This window comes from Panthera leo, chromosome F2, assembly GCF_018350215.1.
Source record: "Panthera leo isolate Ple1 chromosome F2, P.leo_Ple1_pat1.1, whole genome shotgun sequence".
Taxonomy (NCBI): domain Eukaryota; kingdom Metazoa; phylum Chordata; class Mammalia; order Carnivora; family Felidae; genus Panthera; species Panthera leo.
In genome coordinates this window covers 66,344,502-66,367,824 of record NC_056695.1, presented here as the reverse complement: position 1 = coordinate 66,367,824, position 23,323 = coordinate 66,344,502, and the positions used below count along the sequence as shown (strand labels likewise).

General features: G+C 43.2%; 1 protein-coding gene across 8 annotated transcripts; it reads right to left on the bottom strand.

The window, feature by feature from the left end:
• Positions 1 to 1,795: 1,795 nt before the first annotated feature.
• NTAQ1 (N-terminal glutamine amidase 1) lies at positions 1,796 to 21,942 on the bottom strand. 8 transcript variants are annotated; one of them, XR_006198104.1, is made up of 8 exons: positions 21,647 to 21,929; positions 20,067 to 20,138; positions 16,156 to 16,255; positions 15,029 to 15,079; positions 8,678 to 8,826; positions 7,910 to 8,034; positions 3,114 to 3,309; positions 1,796 to 2,047 (listed from the first exon to the last, which is right to left on the bottom strand). XR_006198104.1 is itself a non-coding variant. In XM_042923222.1 (8 exons), the coding sequence occupies exons 3-8, from the start codon at positions 18,891 to 18,893 to the stop codon at positions 3,200 to 3,202; spliced, it is 609 nt and encodes a 202-aa protein (XP_042779156.1). In that variant the 5' UTR covers positions 19,074 to 19,150; positions 20,067 to 20,135; the 3' UTR covers positions 3,025 to 3,199. The 8 variants fall into 8 exon arrangements, 7 of the variants coding, with proteins under 7 accessions (XP_042779156.1, XP_042779151.1, XP_042779155.1 ...); XM_042923222.1 differs by lacking the exons at positions 1,796 to 2,047; positions 21,647 to 21,929 and adding exons at positions 18,820 to 18,893; positions 19,074 to 19,150 and having other exon boundaries at positions 3,025 to 3,309; positions 20,067 to 20,135; XM_042923218.1 differs by lacking the exon at positions 1,796 to 2,047 and adding an exon at positions 7,320 to 7,414 and having other exon boundaries at positions 3,221 to 3,309; positions 21,647 to 21,942.
• Between the last annotated feature and the right edge of the window lie 1,381 nt (positions 21,943 to 23,323).

Here is a 23,323-nt window from a genome sequence, read left to right as displayed (position 1 = left end):
GGCAGAGTTGAGCAGTTATGGCAAAGACCTTATGGCATGCAAAGTCTAAAGTATTTACTGTTTGGCCCTTTATAGATAGTATTTACTATTCCCTTCTTTAGGAAAAAAAAAAGGAGCATGCATACTATGGGACAAGTAGCAGTCTACACTTTCAAAATTTATCTCGACAACTGTCAGAAAGACACATAGACAAAAAATATTCTGTCAAGCAGTTTTGTCATACCAAAAGACTAAAAACAACTTTAAAAGGACTGGGAAATCATGGACCGTGCATACCACACAATACAATGCAACCCTTAAAAAGAATGAGGAAGTTCAACATGTACTGATTAGAAAATATCCAAGTGTATTAACTTTAAAAAAGTAAAATGCAGAAAAATGTTTAGACTGGTGCCACTTGTGGGGAGGAAAAAAACCAGAACTTAATATATAATACCTACATGCATACATGGGCATAAAAATTCCTGAAAGAATACAAAAGAAACTGAAAATGAGCTGTTTCTGGATAGAGAGATCAGAAGATTGAAGCACAGAGGACTTTTTACTATACACTTTTATATATTTTGAATTTGTACAATGTGCATGCACCACCTATTTTTTTAAATAAAAATTAAACTGAGAAAACCACATATACAAAACAGGTTTTTACTTCCATTGCAAACCAACCCCTCTTCTGAAAGATATAGTCTTGCTTAAAAAACTATCTCCAATCAGATAGTCAGTTCTACTGACCTAGGAGCCATTTTCTATGGTGCTTCCCTGCTCCATCCCATGTCAGATTCTCAGAGATGCCTTATTTCTCTTATTTTCATAGTCAACTTACAAATTCTACAAATTCTTACAAATTCCCCTGTTCTTGAAAGTTCCTCTTTCCAAACACACAGGATTTATCAGTATTTTATTTAGTTCTCTCTCACATGTTGAGTGTAATGAAAAGCTAATCTGACCTCAGAGAAACATTAAGCATAGAAAGACAAAAATACAGTTCCTGACAGTTTTCAAGAAAAGTCTTGAAAGGGAACTCACCTTTCAGTTAAAACTAATGGCCATCCAACTCACACAAGCTGAAGAGAAAAAGGAATCCACTAGTTTATGTAACTGGGAAGTTCAAAAGTTGTGGCCGACTTGAAGCACAGAAAGATCCAGGCGCTCCGAAATGCCCTCAGGGCTCCTGCTCTGCTCTCAGCTCTGCTGGGCTGCATTCTGCAGTTGGGCCCTTCGGAGGCAGTCAGGATGCCCTAAGCTCCCAGGCCCCTAGTTTAGCACTCCTCAGGGAGAGATTTTTTTCTCTCTCTGGACATCAATACAGCAAATCCAGAGAACACTGTGACAGGTCATTAGACTTGTCCAGAGTGGGCTCCAAGCCTGGCCCCGCTTAAGCTATATACCTGCATTTACAGGCCACAAGGACATGAAATGTACAAAGATGAATTCCCCAAAGGGAGCTGTAGAAGTGAGGAGTGGTAAGTAGAAAAGACAACAAACGTTCTCTATTCCTTCTAACAACTCAAAATTATGACCACTGGACATTTTAACAGGCTTAAAACTGTAAGCCTTGCTCCCAACACTGGCTAGAAGGGGTTTTCAATTTCAAGACAAAGGTGGCTGGGAAGTTTAAACTTACACACACACATTGTCTGATTGGTCTGTACTAGACACAACTATGAATACCAGATTGGAAACCTGCTCATAAATTGGCAAACAAAACTAAACAAAACAAAACGCTCCAAAAATGCAATTTGTAAATCTGATTACAATCTTTGGTCCCTCTGAAATTCTCTGCTCAAAACAAAGTAGTTCCATCATTTTAGCCACATGCTTTTTAAGTGACCATCGAAAAGTCAAATAAAGATATGTAAGTGCGAGGTCTATAATTGGTTCTAAATTATAAAATAACTTAAGAGGTTGTGTTTGCATTCCTCTTACCAAAGGTTCATTCACTTTCTCCCAGAATCCTCCTGGTCAGCTGTACCAAACGGATACATGACATTTCCTCTGACTGATTCATGACAACTGAGCTGTCCCTCCACAGCACAAGGCAGAAGATCTACATTAAATGAAAGTTTCTCAATAAGCAGCAAACTCGTCTAAGACCAAAAACCTAGACATCCTTGCTTTAAGAAATCGCTCATTGTTATAGTAGAATCATAAAGACACGCATGCAAGTTGGTGCTATATGCCATGCCAGTTTAATGCCAAACATCTTTTATGTGGAATTATACGATGAAAGCCAAATTTCCAAAACATCTTCAAGAAGGGAGATTGATGCATGTATTTTAAAGCAATGGTCCCCATCTACAAGTGAGACACTCTTGGTTATCTCAGATCATCAACACAAAATCTTCAAAACAAAATTACTTTTAAATCAATTTTATTTAAAAACATGTATAAATAGGCCAAGTAACACTCAAGCCTGAGAGGGCTGCAGTCTTTTCTGAAGAACATCGTAGTCCAAAAAGACTAATACTTATTGCTGATTCAGCTCACAGTATCAGCCCTCTTCAAGCAGCAGCACAATCACCAGCAAACATTTTATGGGCACCTGCTGGGGGCATTAGAGGTTCATAGAGCAATGAGCCACCGCCCTGCCCTCAAGGAGCTGACAGGGCAATGGGAGAGGAAGGAAACATCCGAAACAGACATGAAATACACGCATCTATATCATAACAGAAGGAATGACTGGCATGAGTCGTCACATGTTTTAACAAATGAGCATTGGAATTTCTTAGCAAATAGACACTGCATCAAGTTTCAATCTGACATATCAAAAAAATTATTATTTTTAAAAGTTTTTTTAATGTTTATTTATTTTTGAGAGAGAGAGAGAAAGAGAGAGAGAGAGAAAAAGCATGAGTGGGGAGGGGAGGCAGAGAGAGAGAGGGAGACACAGAATCCAAAGCAGGCTCCAGGCTCTGAGCTGTCAGCACAGAGCCCGACGCGGGGCTCAAACTCACGAACCATGAGATCATGACCTAAGCCAAAGTCGGAAGCTTAACCAACTGAGCCACCCAGGCACCCCTCAAAAAAATTATTTATTAATTTTTTTGTTCATTCATTCATGTTTCAACTCAACTGAATTAAAAGAAGAAAATATAATTCCAAGCCAAATGTACCATAGTGTTTGCTGTCCCAAATGAAGAGATGGACTGGACTGTTCATGTCCTAGAATTTCTCCATAGTTTACATCCAGATGTCCCTTTCAGTAGTTCTGACTGCCAAACCGATGTACAAATTCAGACAGGGAGTAGACAGCTCCCCATCCTACCTCAGGATCCATGCTGATAAAATCATTCAGGTTCATTTTGGAATCTAAAAAATACATGAAAGAAATGTTCACTGAAAACACAATTGGTTTATTGGCTTAACAGCAATACAACAACCCAGAAGACCAAAAAAAGGGAAAATTATCCAGATGGAGAAGGGTTCAACATCACTTCTGTGGTATTCTTGTCTCAAATGCATAACCTCAATCTAATTATGACAAAACATCACAGAAACCCAAAGTGAGGGACACTCTACAAATAACTGACTCTTCAAAAGTGGAAAAGTTGTAAAAGGAAAGAAAAGAAAAGAAAAGAAAACAAAACAAAACAAAACAAAGAAATTGCCAGGGATTGAAGGGGACTGAGGAGACGGGACAACTAAATGTAATATCCTGGGTTATGTTCAAAAGGCTGGAGAAAAACAGGAGCATAATGAAGAGAGAGAGAAATGAAAGGTATTAAATCAGTCCAAAATGGAATGTCTAGACGTAAAAAAAATAAAATATGTAAAATGAAAAGAATGTGCTGGATGAAGTTAACAACAAAGTAGTTAATGCAGAAGATAAGAGCAGGATGCCTGGATGGCTCAGTCGGTTAAGCATCTGACTCTCGGTTTTGGCTTGGGTCACGATCTCATGGTTTCATGAGTTCAAGCCCTGTATCAGGCTCTGTGTTGATGGTGCGGAGCCTGTTTGGGATTCTCTCTCCCTCTCCCTCTGCCCCTCTCCCACCCATGCTGTCTCTCTCTAAATAAACAAACTTAAAAATTAAAAAAAAAAGAACAATGAATTTGCAACAAAATAAAAGAATTATTCAAAATGAAGCACATACATAAAATGTATGAAAAAAACAACCAGACCTACTGACCTCTGAGAATAATACCAAGCCATCTAACCAATGTGTAGCTGAAGGACACGAACTTAAAAAGGGGTCAGAAAAAATGTGAGGAAATAACGGCCAAATGTTCTCAAATTTGATGAAAACTATAAATCCATCAATCTAAAGATCTTAAAAAAAAACAAAAAACTCAAGTGGAATAAGCCTAAAGGAGACTACACTAGTCCATCATAATCAAATTGCTAAAAACCAGTGATAAAGAGAAAAACCTTAAAAAATATTCAGAGAAAAAAAGACACACTACATTCAGAGTAATGAATAAGAGATCAGAGCCTGTGCATGCAGAAAACAAGAGAGATGTCTTTAAAGAACTGACAGAAGAAAAACATGTAAATCTAGTATACGTTACCCAACACTGTATCTTTAAAAATGAAAGCAAGCACTTAGGATATAGAAAACTAGAAACAGATTCGCTAACACCCTTATAATGAAAAAGCTAAATAAACAACTTTTGTTGAAGTCCTCAGACAGCTAGGAACGCAACTGGAAATAAAGGTAAGACAGGCATCTGTCAGGTGAGATGGGGCGGAAGTTCTTGCTGACCTGGGTAGGTGTCAAACTCCATTAGAGCCCAGTAAGTCTGCGAACTTCTTTAACAAACTACTTTTAAAAAAATCTGTATTTGTTTTCTAAGAGTTTTTCCCCTCCCTCCCTTTTTTTGTTTTGTTTTCTAAGACCTTTTAATGTCATCAGAGAAAAAATGACTACTATCTGCAACCATTCATTATGTACAAGATCAATGTATAAAAACAAAATTTAAAAAAAATTTTTTTTTAATTTTTTTAACGTTTATTTATTTTTGAGACAGAGAGAGACAGAGCATGAACGGGGGAGGGTCAGAGAGAGGGAGACACAGAATCTGAAACAGGCTCCAGGCTCTGAGCTGTCAGCACAGTGCCCGACGCGGGGCTTGAACTCACGGACCTGAGCCAAAGTCGGCCGCTTAACCGACTGGGCCACCCAGGCGCCCCAAAAATAAAAATTTTTTAAAGATCAAGGCAAAACAAATAAACGTCTGCCTCTAATCTCCCCACGAGGCACTACAACATTTCTGTTCGTTTACTTAACACCGGTCCTCCAGCTTGGCTCAAAGTAGCCAGTGTTACCATACATTTGGAAGCGGGAGGATGAGAAGTGTATGTGGACCAGAGGCAGGAAAGGACTTAGAAAGAGAGGGGGAAATTTGGTGTACTCTATAGTTCAGCCTAAGAAAATGTCTTTTAAAACTGAGACATCAGTGGCTAGTGCTGGAACTGACTCTTCAGGGCAAGGCTATATGACCGTGAATTTCAGTTTCCTTCTCATCAGAAAAAAAAAAAGAGATCTTTTCTTTAAAACACATTAAACGCGGAGTTGAAAATAGGGGTCTTGGGGTGTGTGGGTGGCTCAGTCAGTTAACCACTCAACTCTTGATTTCAGCTCAGGTCATCTCACAGTTCCTGGGTTCGAGCCCTGCACTCTGCACTGACAGTACAAAGCCTACTTGGGATTTTCTCTCTCCTCCTTTCTCTGCTCCTCCCCCCATGTACTCTGTCTCAAAATAAATAAACTTAAAAAAAAAAAAAGGACAGGGCATCTGGTGGTTCAGTTGGTTAAGCATCCAACTTCGGCTCAGGTCATGATCCCATGGCTCGTCAGTTCGAGCCCCACATCGGGCTGGATTCTGTGCTGACAGTTCAGAGCCTGGAGCCTGATTCGGATTCTGTGTCTCCCTCTCTCTCTGCCCCCTCCCCTGCTCACGCTCTCTCTATCTCTCTCTAAAAAATAAACAAACATTAAAAAAAATTTTTTTTAAAAGAAAAGAAACCAGCGATCTTGCAGACACATGGCCACCGAAATTATTAAACATATTATCCCAATATTCTACATATCAAATGTACTAAACTTTAAGTCATAAGAGTTAATTCCACAACTAAACTCAGGGTTCTGAGTGAAGCTGATATATATTAAAGTACCTAAAACATGCATTAAAATTTGGCACTTTCTTTAAAAAAACATTTTTTTTAACGTTAATTTTTTTCTGAGAGAGACAGAGAGAGTGTGTGCACACACATGAGAGAGGGAGACACAGAATCTGAAGTGGGCTCCAGGCTCCGAGCTGTCACCAGAGCCCGATGTGGGGCTCGAACCCACAAACCGAGAGATCATGACCTGAGCCGCAGTCAGATGCTTAACTGAGCCACATAAACACTCCAAAGTTGGATATTTTCTTGAACCATTTTTTATCCTGATTTTTTATAAAACACTACCAATTAGCTACACGTAAATCTCACTTATCCTAACTTCAAATACATTCCTTTGATAAACACAGGATTTGAAGTAATTAATTTACCACCTGACAGAACATAACGGTGTGGTTAAATTATGACATGAAAAACCAGTCAGTTTACCCCACACTTCAGAGCAGATTCTTTTGTTTCCACCCCAAGTTCAGGAGGTCCCTGATGAACTAACTACACACAAGGCAGAAAGAGACACCACCATCCCCCTCCTCATCCTCCCCAGCTGTGCATCGGAGGCAAAGGGCTCACTTAACCTTAATGCACTTAAATACATGCATCTATCAAGTGAGGAAATTAAAGTTGGCCTGCGTTGTGGTAAAAACTAAGCTAATACGTAAAGCGACCACCACAAAATAGCATCTACTGGGCAGCAGTCATCGAAACCGAAAGGAATGACCAGAAGAGGCTCGGGCTGGCGGGCTGGTGTTTACTGAGTGCCTGCCATGGGCTGGCTCTGCGTCGGTGCTCACGTCTAGAAGAGAAACGGGGGGTGGCTGAAGGCACACTGTCCCAGACCACAGCCTATATGACAGGCTGTCCGAGACTAGAAGGAAGACCTGTGATGCCCTCTCCCAACCCAGGAGCGATCCCATTTCTGACGCCCAGACTAGGAAGCAGGCTGGCGGACCAAAAAGCAGCTCTGAGATAAATTTTTAAAATCGTAACAGCCTTTCACAGAGGGCCTCAAACATCAGTTGAATCCTCTTTTGGTGTTCAGATACATCAACTATATTTACTTTCTTCCTTGCTGAGCTCCGAATAGTACTGCCCTATTTTTCTGGCACGCTGCACAGCTGACAAGAGCATTTCACACAGAAGGCTCATCCACGGGACGGGATGGCTTCCGCAAGAAATGGCGACAGTGCGAATTACTTACAATGTTTCAAGCTCGTGCCAACGCCAAACAACAGGAACAGGGTGAAGAACTCTTTATCTCCTTAAATCTCAGAAAATTATTAACTGGACTGATGCCTAAAAGCACATAAAGGAGATGAGTGGTACAAGAAAATCTGCTGGCTCTCCCTTCCTTCTACTGCAGGTCTTATCAGAGAGCCAGGGAAATGACATCTCACATACCGCAAGGATGCCCTAGGGGCTGCTGTCACCTTAACAGAAAACCCCACCAAGGCAAGGTGCTACTAGCTCCAGTGTTGAAGGACAAGCCCACAGACCTCCTGAAGCCCAGCGTCCTGGCAGCAGACCAACCTGCACTCTGGTGGTGTGCAAGTATCATGGTTCTGCTCCTGCACACCTCCCCTCTGCCGTGAGGTCTTGTGCCTTCCAGTCCCGTTCTCTGGGCTTCGATTCCTGAATCTAACAGATACGCACATCTATGCTCCCTCTCATCTTCTTACGACTCAGGGAGTTTCATACAAATACCAACACACAATTTTTGTCCTTGGTTAAGGGGCGATGCTGATGTGCATGGTGACCGGAAACCTCTCTGAGGAGGCACCTTTGGCTCACCTCCAGTTTCGATGCAGGGATATGATGGAGGAGGTTCTCTCCAGTTCCCACTGGAATCTTTCATGTGAGATCGGTCAGAAGCAAAGTTCTTCAAATACGAATCTGCACGGATCACTCGAAATTTCCTGCAAATAAAGCAACATTCATTTACATTAGCAAGGTTTCCCAGTGAAATTCTAACTCAATTTTTATACAGACTCATTTTCAATGACATACACGAAAGTACCCAGGCATTTTTGTACTACCAGTAATACACAAATATAGATGCAGCTTTATAACCTGTTAAAGAAGCCACAAGAAAGGATCAGCTGAAATAAAAAAACTACACAGGCACAGAAATACATCCAGTTGTCTTTATTACTCGATTGTATGCCAGGGACAAGGGGCATAACCTTTAGGCACCACCATCACAGACCTCTCAATTGTGTCATCATTAAGGCCACACCCCACACACCCACACATACCCACAAACACACACACACACGAGAGAAATCCCCAAACTGGCTTTCAGAAGACACCTTGGATCTCATCACACACATTTTTAAAAGATGTCAACCTTTATATGTTGGACAACCTTTAAAACTTCAAAACACTTTGAATCTTCTGTGTAGCACATCATTTTCAAGTATCAACTCAATAGTGATGCCAAAACAAGTGATCTTTGCGAAACAAATGCCAAAAAAACCCACAAAATCTCACACACACACTCCATACAACTGTCAAGGTTTAACTTCAGAAAGTAGGTAAATCCATCCTAAATCTCCTCACCTTCTAAACTGTGGATGGATGTCCTCATCAGACTTAAATGCATCTTCCACATAAGTGTCAAAAGGACAGGGAAATGGCAGGACAGTGTCAAGATCATAAATGAAGCTCTGTCCACCACTTGAGACATGAAGCAGGACAACATGGTAATCCTAGAAATAAAAGTTGCTGAAGTTAACCAAGTTACTTCACCATCGTGAATACAGTGTTATAGGTTACAGTAATGATGGATTTTATGTTTTATATGTAATATATTTATATATATTTTATATGTACCATTTAATGGTTTCATATATATACATATATTTTTATATATATATATAAAACCATTAAAATGGTACATATAAAATATATACATATAAGATATATTATATACAAATATATATAAAACATAAAATGCATTATGTATATATGTGTGTATATATATATATATATATATAACCATTAAAAATACAAAACTAACACAGTTCTTCTTATAGTAGCAAAATAAAGCAAATGCTAATCCCTAAAAAAAGACTAAACATCCGGTGATAGGGAACACTTCAATAAGTACTGAAAATGTTCATATATATTAAATGTATACCCTTTGACCTAGCAAGTTTACCTCTAGGAATCCATCCAACAGATAAAATGGCCATATGCATGTAAAGGTATATATGCAAAGAAAATCTCTGCAGCACTGTTTATAATAGTGAAAATTCAGAAACAGTCAAAAGTCCACTAGAGAGAAATAAACCACAACGCAGCTACTAAAAAGATTTAGGTAAATTTATGTAGAAAATGGAAAAAAAGTGGGGACACCTGGGTGGCTCAGTCAATTGAGTGTCCGACTTCAGCTTGGGTCATGATCTCACAGTTTGAGTTCAATCCCCATGTCAGGCTCTGTGCTGACAGCTCAGAGCCTGGAGCCTGCTTTGGATTCTGTGTCTCCTTCTCTCTCTGCCCCTCCCCCACTCATGCTCTCTTGTCTCTCAAAAATAAAATAAAAATAATTTTGAAAAAGGCGGGGGGGGGGGGGGGGGGGCGGGGGGCGGCGCCTGGGTGGCTCAGTCGGTTGAGCGTCCGGCTTTGGCTCAGGTCATGATCTCGCGATCCGTGAGTTCGAGCCCCATGTCGGGCTCTGTGCTGACAGCTCAGAGCCTGGACCCTGTTTCAGATTCTGTGTATCCCTCTCTCTCTGACCCTCCCCCATTCATGCTCTGTCTCTCTCTATCTCAAAAATAAATAAACGTTAAAAAAAATTAAAAAAAAAAAAAGAAAATGGAAAAAAGGGTATGTTACATAGTTGGATAGGAAAAATAAACTGCAAATATGTACTACATATTATTTTTTAAAAGCTATGTGTATACAAAAATAAATTCAAAATGGATGAAAGACCTAAATATAAGACAGGAAACCATCAAAATCCTAGAGGAGAAAAAAAACAGGCAACAACCTCTTTGACCTCAGATGAGCAAGGTTCTTCTTCTTACTAGACATGTCTCTGGGGGCAAGGCAGACAAAAGCAAAAATGAACTATTGGAACCTCATCAAAATAAAAAGCTTCTGCACAGTGAAGGAAACAATCAATAAAACTAAAAGGCAACCAGTGGAATGGGAGAAGATATTTGTAAATGACATATCGGATGAAGGGTTAGTATCCAAAATCTATAAAGAACTTATCCAGCTCAACACCCAAAAAACAAATAATCCACTGAAGAAATGGGCGAAAGACATGAATAGACACTTTTCCAAAGAACACATCCAGATGGCTAACAGATACGTGAAAGAATGCAGATGCTCAACATCACTCACCATCAGGGAAACAGAAATCAAAACCATAATGAGATACCACCTCACACCTGTCAGAATGGCTAAAATTAACAACTCAGGAAACAGCGGATGTTGGCAAGGATGCAGAGAAAGGGGAACCCTTTTGCACTGCTGGTGGCAATCCAAACTGGTACAGTCACTCTGGAAAACAGTATGGATGTTCCTCAAAATATTAAAAATAGGGTTCCTCGGGGCGCCTGGGTGGCGCAGTCGGTTAAGTGCCCGACTTCAGCCAGGTCACGATCTCGCGGTCCGTGAGTTCGAGCCCCGCGTCAGGCTCTGGGCTGATGGCTCGGAGCCTGGAGCCTGTTTCCGATTCTGTGTCTCCCTCTCTCTCTGCCCCTCCCCCGTTCATGCTCTGTCTCTCTCTGTCCCAAAAATAAATAAAAAACGTTGAAAAAAAAAAAATTAAAAAAAAAAAAAAAAAAAATAGGGTTCCTCTATGACCCAGCAATTGTACTACTAGGAATTTACCCAAAGGATATAGAAAATGCTGATTTGAAGAGGCACATGTACTCCCATGTTTATAGCAGCACTATCAACAACAGCCAAAGTATGGGAAGAACCCAAATGTCCATCGACTGAGGAATGCATAAAGAAGATATGGTATACATATACAATGGAGTATTACTTGGTGATCAAAAAGAACGAAATCTTGCCATCTGCAACAATGTAGACAGAACTAGAGGGTATTATGCTAAGGGAAATAAGTTAGAGAAAGATAAATACATGATCTCATTCTTATGTAGAACTTAAGAAACAAAACAGATGAACATAGGAGAAGGGAAAGAAAAATGAGATAAAAACAGAGGGAGGCAAACCATAAGAGACTCTTAAGTACAGAGAACAGGGTTTCTGGAAGGGAGGTTGGTAGGGGGATGGACATTAAGGAGGACACTTGGGATGAGCAGCGGGTGTTAAACGTAAGAGATGAATCACTAAATTCTACTCCTGAAATCATTATTATACTATATGTTAACTTGGATTTTAATAAAATAAAAAGTTCTGTGTATACATACACATGTACATTCTGAAGTACACATGCATGTATACGCATTGAGAAAAAAGTATGCAAGGATATCCTCCAAACTTAACAAAGGGGATGGCTTGGGTTAGCCTAGAATGGGAAAGAAGGACTATACGATGTTGCTAAATCAGCCAAGCCCTAATCTGTAGCCATTTAGGGGAAAGATGAAGACAGCTTCTCCTTTGTGGCTCAGCCATGGTGTATCCCTCACTCCCAGACGGCAGGCACTGTCCAACACCAGTTAATGGCTAGAAGGGATGTCAGGGAAGTTATCGAGGGGCAGGAGGGCAGTCTGATGCTCTGAGTCCCTTGAAAGAAAAGCGCTCTCATAGAGAACAGCACTGGGAGATAAAAAGCTCAATCACATTAGTACCACATAAGTAACACCACCTTATATTTCTAGTACTTCGGAGCTTAAAGAGCACTTTCTCAAACGTTGTTTTATCGACCCTATGGAGGGGAGGGGGTGATTAATTAAGACTGGAGATGCTGTGCCATCAAAGCCTAAGAGCTTCCTTTGGCTCCAATGCTATCTTCATAAAGCAGAAATAGCATCAGAAATGGACGCTTCTGCCCTGCACGCCCCTTAATGCATCCTGCCCTCCAGAGAAATAAAGTAGGAGCAACCCACCTTCCAGCCCACACCTGGCTGTGTATGTGTTATTCCCATCCTTCTGCAGCAACCTTTTCCACCTCTCTCCCCATATCCATCCCTCGAGTGCCCACTCACATGCTCACTTCCCATGAGTCTCCTACTTCCTGCCAGAAGCAGTCTCTGGCCTTGTCCCAAATCTGTTTCTCTCTTGACATCTTCTACCTCATATTACAGGGGTTTTGAAGAGTGCATACTCCCTTTTACTTGTAGTTAACAGTGCTACTGAAATATCAAAGATGCAAAGATGAGAAAGGTAAGTCCTGACCCCGAGGAGTCCCCACAGCAGAGTGTGAAACAGCCAAGTGCTACCGGAGGGACAGTGTGATGATGGCAGACAGCAGGGAGCCTTCCAGGCGAAGACATTCTGGTCAAACTTTGGCCCCTCCCCTTCCTCTTTTATAAAATGGAGCTAAGTGCACTGTCCACCTCAGTGTTGCTGAGACAATTAAGGAGATTATGTAAGTAAAAACTTTTTAAAAGCTAACCAAGAGGGGGGCATCTGGGTGGCTCAGTCGGTTGAGCGCCTGACTCTTGGTTTTGGCTCAGGTCATGATCCCACGGTCATGGGACTGAGCCCCATGTCAGGCTCTATGCTGAGCATGGAGCCTGCTTAAGATTCTCTCTCTCTCTCTCTCTCTCTCTCTCTCTCTCCCTCTGCCCCCCTCCCCAGCTCTCTCTCTCTCTCAAATTAAAAAAAAAAAAAAAAATTTATAAAAGCCGACCAAGAAACAGAGGGGAGGGGGGCCCAACAGCCAAGGAAGAGTTTCACTGAGGAAAGGCTGCCACTGTTGAGTCCTGCCTGAGGGGACAGTGTTCCAGCAACAAAGTACAGCTTGTGGAAACGTATAAGCCATGAATACCCACAATCTCTCACTTACTACATCCCAGATGGCTGATGAACTTGAGAAGGAAAGTAGGCCTCAACTCCAAGTCGCCTTTATAAGCACAGATGTGGAGTCAAGGAATACAGATCAAGCGGGAGCAGCCTCACTCTCCGAGTTGGGTTCAGCGCTTGCCCAGATGCCCGGAAAAGACCAAGCTGGGCTCGGGGAGGGAAACCCACATAGAAGGTGATCCGCTTCTTGGGACTGGGTGTCTCCACCCACTCAGGGCCGCCTACCCACTTCCTACAACAAGACAGCCTTGCAGCAAAGATACATCTGCCAGAGGATGTTGGGGGGGGAGGGGGACTTCTTGCAAGAGGAGTCGCCACCCTGGGCTGCCGTGAGATGCTGGGTTAGGGGGACATGACCACAGGCCCTTTCTCTTCAAGTTTGTCTAAAAGAAGACCGTGACTCAAAATCAGCTGAGTGGTTTAGCGATGGAGACGACCTCTAGGGCCGATGGCCAGTGTACAACAGGGGTCCTGTAGCCATCGTTGCTAACGAGGGAAGCTAACGCTTCTCGAGCACCAGAACCAGACACCATACCCCGTGCCAGGATAATGCTTCACACACATTATCTCATTTAAAAGACTCCCTACCCCACTAACCAGAGGAGGACGCTGCACAAGGAAGGCAAGTAACATGTCCAGCTCACACAGCCACCAGTGGCAGTACTGGGAGTCAACCCCAGTTGGGCCTTAACTGGATTAACTGGGCCAAAACTGGATTTTGGCTTTAATGTTAGAGCAGCAAACCACCCGCTGGTGAAGGAGGCAAGAATGTGAGCTCTGTGAGGCCAGGGATTTTGGCCTATCTTGTGCCTGGCATATAACAGGCACTCAGTAAATACGAGTTAAATAAAGGAAAATGATGCCAATTCGAACGATATCTTATTTTAAATAAGTATCAGAAACAAGCTTTTCTTTTATTTTATCTTCATGTTACTAGCCCCATCAATTCTTCAGGGGATAGGTTAATGTAACACATAGATGTGTACTATAAAGGGCCTGGGCCTAAGACCTAGTCCTGCCACTGATCAGCTAGATAACCTTGAGCTTCTCACTTTGGCCTCTGGGCTCATTTCTTCACCTGAAAAATGAAACGGCTGGAGTAGATCTGGGTTTTTCAAATGCTAGTCATGCATGGTCACTTAGGAGTCTGCTAAGAACACTAACTCCTGAACCCTTCTCTATCTAGATCAACTAAATCAGAAACATACATTTTTAAAAATTTTGTTTATTTATATTTGAGAGAGACAGAGAGAGACAGCACAAGCAGGGGAGGGGCAGAGAGAGACAGAGACAGAATATGAAGCAGGCTCCAGGATGAGCTGTCAGCACAGAGCCCGATGTTGGGCTCGAACCCATGAGCCAAGAAATCATGCCCTGAGCTGAAGTCAGACACTTAACCGACTGAGCCACCCAGGCGCCCCCAGAAACCTACAGTTTTAACACAATATCCAGATAATTCTAAAGTGCAGCTGAACTAGATATTGCTAAAGTTCCTTCCAGTATAATGAATAAGAGTCTAGGAGACCACAAATATATCTGCCTATAGGGGCGCCTGGGTGGCTCAGTTGATTAAGCATCTGGCCCTGGATTTCAGCTGAGGTCATGATCACATGGTTCATAAGTTCAAGCGATACACAGAGCTTCTGCTGAAAGTGTGGAGCCTGCCTGGGATTCTCTCTTTCCCCCTCTCTTTGCCCCTTCCTACCTCCCTTCCTCTCCCTCTCTCTCTCTCTCAAAATAAATAAATAAACTTAAAAAATACACAAATAAAATCTTTCCTATAATAAAATTAAATGAAAACATGTCTATAAGTACTACCTTAGACAAAATAACATCTATTCCCAAAAGGTCAATTATTAATAATTATCAGAGCCAGTCTCTACCACCCTGCCACTTCTGCTTTACCAAACCACTCAGGGATTGCAAGTACTAATGCACCAGAGGCTTCTGTATTGACCATCTTACCCAGATCACAGGTCCATCTCCAGGTCTTGCTTGTTGTTTCCAGATAGGTATCTATAAAATACAATCAATTTCATAAGCCACAACTGCAGTTAAACCACTACTGAATTCTTTAAAGCAATACATAAATTAAAAATATTTCCAAGCAACAAACAATCAAGGTAAAAGAATGAAGAAGAAATCTAAATCCTTCCAAGTGTCTTTAACAATGAAAACGCAAAAAATTAATTATCTGATGTTCTTTGGAAAGCAGAAAGAGGCCTCAACTGGGAATCAGAAGGCCGGCAGATTCAAGTCTTGCTTTCCCATCATTATTCATGGGACCTCCATGGGTCTCTATTTCCTCATCTATAAAATGGAGCCAACTATCTGAACCCTGCCTACTTCACCATGTTTCCATTAGCATCAAATGAAATGATGCTTACAGAAGTGCTTTATGGAGCTCCTGGCTGGCTCAAATGGTAGTACGTGTGACTCTTGATCTTGGGGCTGTGAGTTCGAGCCCCACACTGGGTACAGGGATTACTTAAAAAATCAGATCTTAAAAAAAAAAAAAGTACTTCACAAAATATTAAGGGCTTCCTTTATTTTTTAAAGGCTTGCTTTTTTAATACCTCATGTAAGTTTACCATTAGTTTATTTAAACTCCAGAGACAAACCTGACAGTATGTGGCTCTAGTCTCAGCAATTTTAAAAGCTCTAACCTAATACCTAAAGGGATTTAATCTATGTAAATATACCATCATCTATTTCTTGGCCTACAAATAAGTGATTAAACTTTTCTAATTCAACTGTGCTCTGAAAGGAAAAAATATCTCATTCAAAAATAAATTTAGGGGCAGATGGGTGGCTGAACTGGTTAAGGTTCCAACTCTTTATTTCAGCTCAGTCATGATCTCATGCTCATGAGATCAAAGCCCATGCTCAGCACAGAACCTGCTTAAGATTCTGTCTCCCTCTCCTGCTCCTCTCCCCAGCTAGCACTGTCTCTCTCTCTCCAAAAACAAACTTTAAAATGTTGCTGTATTTTATAGAGCAGATTTTAGGATGGTGCTAACCCCATACTATATTGAGTTTCTATTGTCATTCTAAATCTCTTGTTCTCTTTCTGCAATCACTCACCAACTTACCATCTTCCTCTCATTAGATATGAAGACAGCGTAGCACTCTTCTAAAGGATACTGGTCATGGTTTTTGATGTATTCACAAAGCTTCCAAATATTTTCTTCACTGAAACAAAATAATAGTTTGACCAATATAATTAAACAATAACGCTCCGTGTCATTCAAATTTGAACAGAAGACTGACGAGGACATAAAACGTTTGGAAGAGATTTTAAACACGATTTCATCCAGCAAAGGGCTGATGTTTGAGCCTCCTCTGAAACACCCTCAACAAGGTGTTACCTAACTGTGTGCTGACCTCTCTGCTAACACAGTGCTCATTACCTGCCCCAGCACTGCTCTGCACATGGAGGCATTTTACAACTGATAAAATGCTGCATCAATACTCCACAAGTTTTGGGTCCAGGGACTTGAGATACAAGTGGATTCCACTTATGGAATTTTCTGCCACTTACGAGGTAAGAAACTTTAGACATCTTCACCTGAGTATCTGCTTTTCTCATCTGTAAAATGGGGATAATCACATCACATTGTAAACACTTGACAAATCTTAGTTAACACTGGTTCACTGCTCCCCTTAGGAATGGGGCAGGATGAGTGTTCTGGGTAGGGGGGCTTCCGGCTAGAAAAGACCAGGGGCAGCTATGTGATATGCTTAGGAATTCTTTCGGAGGGAGACTCTGTGAGTGGTATTCCCTGCGGCCCTCTGGTACAAGTCAGGCCCTGACTTTTACAAAGTTCTTTCTCATACTGTGCTGAACCCCATCTTCTTATACTTCTGCCCCAGGTGAATCTCTTTTCTACATGACAGGTCTTCAGATATTTAAAGCAGTAGTCAGAACCACCTAAGTAAATCAATGCCCCGTGCATGAAACCAAGCCATCCTGCCGGCCACAGGCACACGCCCACACAGACAAAAACAGTCATTGTTGTCAGTATTCATAGCTCAGCCTCAGGATTGCTATCTTTTCCTAATGAGCCATACAGCACCTTTGTTCAAAATGAGCTACCTCAGTACTCAGCTCATACTTGTGACTCAATCTGTCAAAGCCTAATTTCCAAACACCTACACCATGCTACCTGAAAATGAAGGCAGGCATGAATGGCACTGATGAATGCCACCATTTTATGGCAATACAAACTTCCGATTCACAGTTTTGACCTTGTCTACCTGTCTCAACGCTCCATACAACTCCATGTAAAGTACTAAAGCTGAGTGTGGTTTTTTTCCTATGATTTTTTCTCTAAAATACCTAAGAAATCTCACAGAAAAAGTAGTGATAGAGGTAAAAACAGGAGATTGCCACTCACTACTTCCATAGGATATGTAGTATGGAATAGCAAAAATGTACTGTTTCGATACGACATAAACCATGTATTAACTAAATTTTCTTAAACCCGGATGTTCTAAGACCAAGTTTTCAGAAGACATTTGTTTGTCCAGCCTGCAGAAATTCTGGAGTTGCTCACAAACATCTTCAAGAGCCTGTGATGTAAAAAGCACTGTGCTAAGTGCTTGGAGGATATAATGATAAACTAGAGCTCACAGACAGTGAGAGGAGACATACAGATCCATAAATAAGCAAGCATCATAGATGGCCATAAAAGATGCATAGAAGAGGGAGTCATTAATTTTAGGCACACAGGAAGATTGGGGAGGTATAGGTCAGTGGTTTCTCCTTGTTTGTTCCCCCACTCCCAGTCCCAAGGATGGGCAAAGAATTAACACAAAGACTTCGAGAATCCATGTATACCCCAAGAACTGTTGGCAGGCTGAATACGTATACGGCTGGACATACTCTGTCTTTTATTTTTCAAATATGTGTAAATGTTACACGGAGGAAAAAAATTAAATGTTAAGAGTTATTGAACCTATAGTCCTTTTTTATCATCAATTTTTTTTTCAAAAGTACAATTAATATCATGTAGGAGAATCTCAAGAAACATCTGACGCTTAAAAAAGGAGGGCCTTGGGGAGCCTGGGTGGGTCGGTCGGTGGAGTATCCGACTTCAGCTCAGGTCATGATCTCTCAGTTCGGGGTTCAAGCTCCGCATCAGGCTCTGTGCTGACAGCTCAGAGCCTGGAGCCTGCTTCGGATTCTGTGTCTCCCTCTCTCTCTCTCTCTCTCTCTGCTCCTCCCCTGCTCGCACTCTCTCTCTCTCTTTCAAAAATAAACAGTAAAAAAAAATTTTTTTTAATTAAATAAATGAAAATAAAAAAGGAGGGCCTTGGGGCGCCTGGGTGGCTCAGTAGGTTAAGTGGCCGACTTCGGCTCAGGTCATGATCTCACGGTCCGTGAGTTCGAGCCCCGCGTCGGGCTCTGTGCTGACAGCTCAGAGCCTGGAGCCTGTTTCGGATTCTGTGTCTCCCTCTCTCTGACCCTCCCCCATTCATGCTCTGTCTCTCTGTCTCAAAAATAAATAAATGTTAAAAAAAAAAAAAAAAAAAGAAGGAAAAAAAAAAAGGAGGGCCTTATACTTGGAAATGCTGGGAGTTGCTGTTAGAACAGGAAGAGCACAGACTGGGTGTGAGCCCTAGCATCCATTTAACTGGTTTTAAAAACGGGCAGAGGGGGGATGGTGATAATAATGTTCCAACCTACTGGATGATTATTTTGGTAGCAGAAAGTCTAACAGAGCAGCATTAAAATAAGATTCTGCAAGGGTTACCGGTGATGGGCTGAGATCAGAGAAGCAGGCAGAAGGAAAGGACCCCTGGGGCACAGCAGGCACTCAGCCAACATCTGAAGAATACAAAACAATCACAACAGAATCAGATGTGCTCTGTAAAGAACCTAGTGCCATACAAATATTGGTTACCACTATCAGCATTAAGCTGAGTCTTAAGAGATAAGTACCAATTGACAGAAGCTAACTGAAGCAGAGAAGAGGCATTTATTTCAAAGTTTCACGGCAGAACCTACCTGAAAGGTTCTGACAGGGTAGAACACCGGTTCTCAACCAGCGGCAGTTTTGCTCCCCCGGGAACATGTGGCACTATCTGGAGACATTTTTGGTTGTCACAAATTGCGGGAGGGTGCTACAGGCATCTAGTGGGCGGAGGCCAGGGATGCTGCTATACACTCTCCAATACACAGGACAGCCCCCTCACAACATTAGCAAGCTCAAAATGTCGACAAAGCCCTGGCTGAGAAACCCTGGGGTAGAGCCCAGTAGGCAGGTTCAAAATGGGTTTGGAGAAACACATGGTGACCAGATCTTAAAGGACTTGCAATGCTCAGGAGACAAAATCGTCTATGCCTGTATTCCTCGAAATGGGATCAACGAACCAGCGTTAAGACTCCTCCACTGTAGAGTTCACACATCCAGACTCTCTAGAGTGGAGCTCTATGATGTGCATGCTTTACAAGCTCCTAGGCGATCTAGGGCTCATCTGAATTTAGAAAGGCTTTCAGCAGTGTGAAGCCCGCTAAGGTTCAGGACCTGAGGGGATAGGACAGATCTGGGCAGAGGCCTGTAAGGAAGGACCTGAACAGGCCCCTGATAGCCAAGGAGGGCCCGGGGCCAATGGCTAAAGGAACTTAAAGGAGAAATCTACTGAAGAGAAGCCCACCCCCTACCATTCTTCCACCAGATGGCTTCACTCCAATTGTGCCAGACATCTTGTTCCTAGAATACTCCCGCACACTTTCTTCCCAGAGCCTTTGCACCAACTGCTCCCCCGCCTGCCATGATTTTCTTCCAAATGCACAAAGCCCCCACCCTTTTTTCCTTCAGATCTCTGCTCAAATACCTCTTTATCAACAATGCTTTCCTTAAATATCCATTATGAAATAGTGAATCACTGTCTCTTACCTAGCTTTATTTTTCTAGTAACACTTAACACCACCCAAATATGGTTTACTTGGCTTTGCTTGCTTTCCCTGAACCAAAACAGAAGAACCATGAGATCTTACCAGGGAATTTGTCTACTCTGTTCATCGCTGTATTCCAAGGGCCTAAAATGGTGCATCACACGATCCAATTGCCTAAAAAACATTTACTGACTGAATACATAAAACAATGAGTGGGCATTAGGGACAAGAACAGGATTCAGGTGAGAGGTAAGACAGAAACAAAGTGCAGTAACTAAGAAGCATGGACTCCTGGGGGTTCCTGAGTGGCTCAGTTGGATAAGTGTCTGACTTTAGCTCAGGTCATGAGATCACTGTTCGTGGGTTCGGGCCCTGCATTGGGCTCTGTGCTGACAGCTTCAAGCCTGCTTCGGATTCTCTGTCTCCCTCTCTCTCTGCCCCTACCCTGCTTGCATGTGCATTTTCTCAAAAATAAATAAATATATATATATATATATATATATATATATATATATATATATATGGAAGAAGCATGGACTCCTCTATTACAGAAGTTCCAGTTTCAGCACTGTCTCTTGCTAGATGTATGATCTTGGACACAGCCTCTCTGTGGCTCAGTCTTTTCATTAGTAAAATGAGGTAAATGATAAAACCTATCTCCTAGCCATGGAGGGAAACATTTAGCATTGGCCCTGACATGCAGTCAGAGCTGAACGAACGCTAAACTCTTGGTGATGGCGGTTTGATGACCAGCTAAAGGAGGGAAAGGTAATTTTAGATGGCCCTAAGATTTCTTTTGCAGAGACTGGAAGTTGGGGAAGAAGTCATTACTCGGGGAAGGTAAGGATAGGTGTGGGAGTGGAAAAGACAAAGGTGGGAGTGGTGATTCAGCCACACAGGTGGCCTAGAATAGGGGTATAGTGTGTGGACTCCAGAGCCAAACCCTGCAGGTAAACCCCCATTCCTTCACTCACAAGATATGTGGCCTTAGGCAAATTAGTTGCGCCCCTCTGTGCCTGGGTGTTCTCATCTTTAAAATAGGGTAACAATAGTAGCTACCTCCTAGGATAATTGTGGGACTCAAATGAATTAGTTTACATAAACAAAACAATGTTTGGGCATGTAGCAAATGCTATGTAAATGTAACGGGTGTGATAACGACAACATGGTGGTTAAGCTCATGGTTTCTGGTTACAAGAAGGCCTGAACTGGATTCCTGGATGCTATTAGCTAACGACCTTGGGAAAGTTATTACAAAATCTCCGTTCTTCCACTCTCTTCCAAAATTAAAATGACTTTCCCATCAGTGTGAAACCACAAAGGCTTGAGCGAAGTAATTTGCAAAGATTCTCTACGCTCCACCCTCCGCCTCCACCTCCCCTTCCAGGCCCCCAAACCCTGAGATCTGCTGAGAAACGGCCAAGCGAAAAGCGCCGGCATTAGTAATGCACCACCGACCCTACCATTCCTGGGAATTCCGCCCACCCCACCCCCACCATCCAAAGTCTACACTCAAGAGACGAGAGCTGCCATTCCCTCTCCCTTCATCCCCCAAGCCAGAAAACCCGCCAGTCGAGGCCCAGAGCCCCCGGGGAGGAGCCGGGAGGAGGCGGGGCCTGGCTGCGACGCCAAGACCCAGAGAGCCAGGGAGACGCCGGGGGGCTGCACCCGCGCCCCCTCACCAGTAGCAGCTGTTGTAGACACAGGCGTCCCGCGGGGGGCTGGCCGGCTGGTAGCAGGCGGCTGCAGCGGCGGGGACATCCCCCTCCATGGCAGGCTGGCTTCGGCCAGGGGACAGGCCAGAGGCGGACCCACTGGACCAGCCCCTTGTGCAGGATTCGGGGGAGGAGCCGGCGCAGGCCAGGCCGCGAGGGTTTTCGGGGCGGAGCCCGGGGCAGCTGGTGCAGTTCCCGGGTGGTGGAGCCAAGGTTGGGTAGGCGGAGTCTGGGCGGAGCGAGCGACGCAGGTTCCGGGCGCGCAGTGCTGAGGAGGGAGGTGCAAGTTCCGGGTGGATGGAGCCCGAGGCTACGCGGGTTTTGCAGATACAGGTAGGCGGAGCCCGGGCGGGAAACGCCGAGCTCTTCCGGGGGGGTGGAGCTAGAGCGAAGTGGGAGGATCCCGGGGGCGGGGGGCTGGTGAAAGGCGTGGATATCCAGTGGGCGGATGCCGGGACCCGGAGGATTGTGTAATTCCGGGTAGGCGGGGCCAGAGCAGGTGGGTGGACCAAGGGCGAGCGGCCTTGGGGGAGCTCGGGTCCATAGGGGCGGAGCCGGGCGAGCTCTGGGGGCCGGTAACCCTGAGGATCCGGTCAGCTGGGGAGGACAGAGGTCGCCTGCGGGTGTCTTGCAGGAGTCCGGGGAGGGCGTGGAGTTTGCAAATCGCCCTATCCTGAACTCGGCTTCCACAGTGTCCCGGAGGCGTGTGAAACTCTCTTCCAACCCAGGGTTGAGGTTGCCGGCTGTGGAGGAACCAGAGGAGATGCGGAAAAGCAAGTGAAATGAGAGAACCGTGTATGTGAAAAACGAACCTTTAGCAGTTTTATCCTAGAAGCCGCGAAAGCCGGGGGAAGGAGGGGGAGTTAATTCCAAATATGTCCGCATCGGACGGTTTTAGAGAGGAATAGCACCCCCAAATCTCACCGTGTTGTAACATTTGATTTTAATAGAACTATGTGTATTGACTCAGAAGATACGTTGATCCCTTGATAGAGTAAGTTTTAAAAATTTTAAAAAGAATTCCTATGGCATTCATTTTGTGTTAATCATGTTTGCTGGCAATCTGGAAGGAAAGGCACCACATTATTAAAACAGTGTTTATGATGAGTTTATCACTTTATACTTAATAGCCTTCTGAATGGTCTTATATTTGTAATGAACAAATGTAACTGATCAGGGTACTTCCCATTATGAAAACTGAAATTCTTAGTTGGTTTATAGGCCATGTGCAGTCAGGTTTTTCCAGTCTCATGAGTTCAAAAGCCCATACATAAATCCTAAAGACTTTGAGCATAAGTCCTTGGTAAGTCATCAATTTATTGCCTCTCTGCTCTGAATACACCCTTCAATATAGGCTCTATGATAAATAACAGAATTCCTTTAAGCATTTCTCCTTTAAAGTAGGCGCCAAGGTAAGCCTTCTCAGTAAAGTGTGCTGGAGGAAGAAGCTTTCTGCAGTTTCTGGGAGGGTAGAAGAGTTTGTGGAGTGTGGTCCTAAGAACATCCAGTGGAGTCTGCCCCAGCCTTGGGCTCAGGCCTCTGTGACCTTACAGCTTTAGTTTGGCAATAACCTTCCTGCAGCCCTCTTCACACAGAAACCAGTCCCCTCCCCTGTGAGGCCTGCAGGCAGCCACTTGCCCATAC

Bases quoted from the DNA above. Each gene is read 5' to 3' on its own strand.
- NTAQ1 (XM_042923217.1), bottom strand. From the start codon at position 21,735: ATGGAGGGGGATGTCCCCGCCGCTGCAGCCGCCTGCTACCAGCCGGCC. The intron at 16,256-20,066 runs GTAAGATCTCAT...ATTTTGTTTCAG, and splicing joins CAGAGTAGACAAATTCCCTG to TGAAGAAAATATTTGGAAGC. The intron at 8,035-8,677 runs GTGAGGAGATTT...CTTTATTTGCAG, and splicing joins ATCCATCCACAGTTTAGAAG to GAAATTTCGAGTGATCCGTG.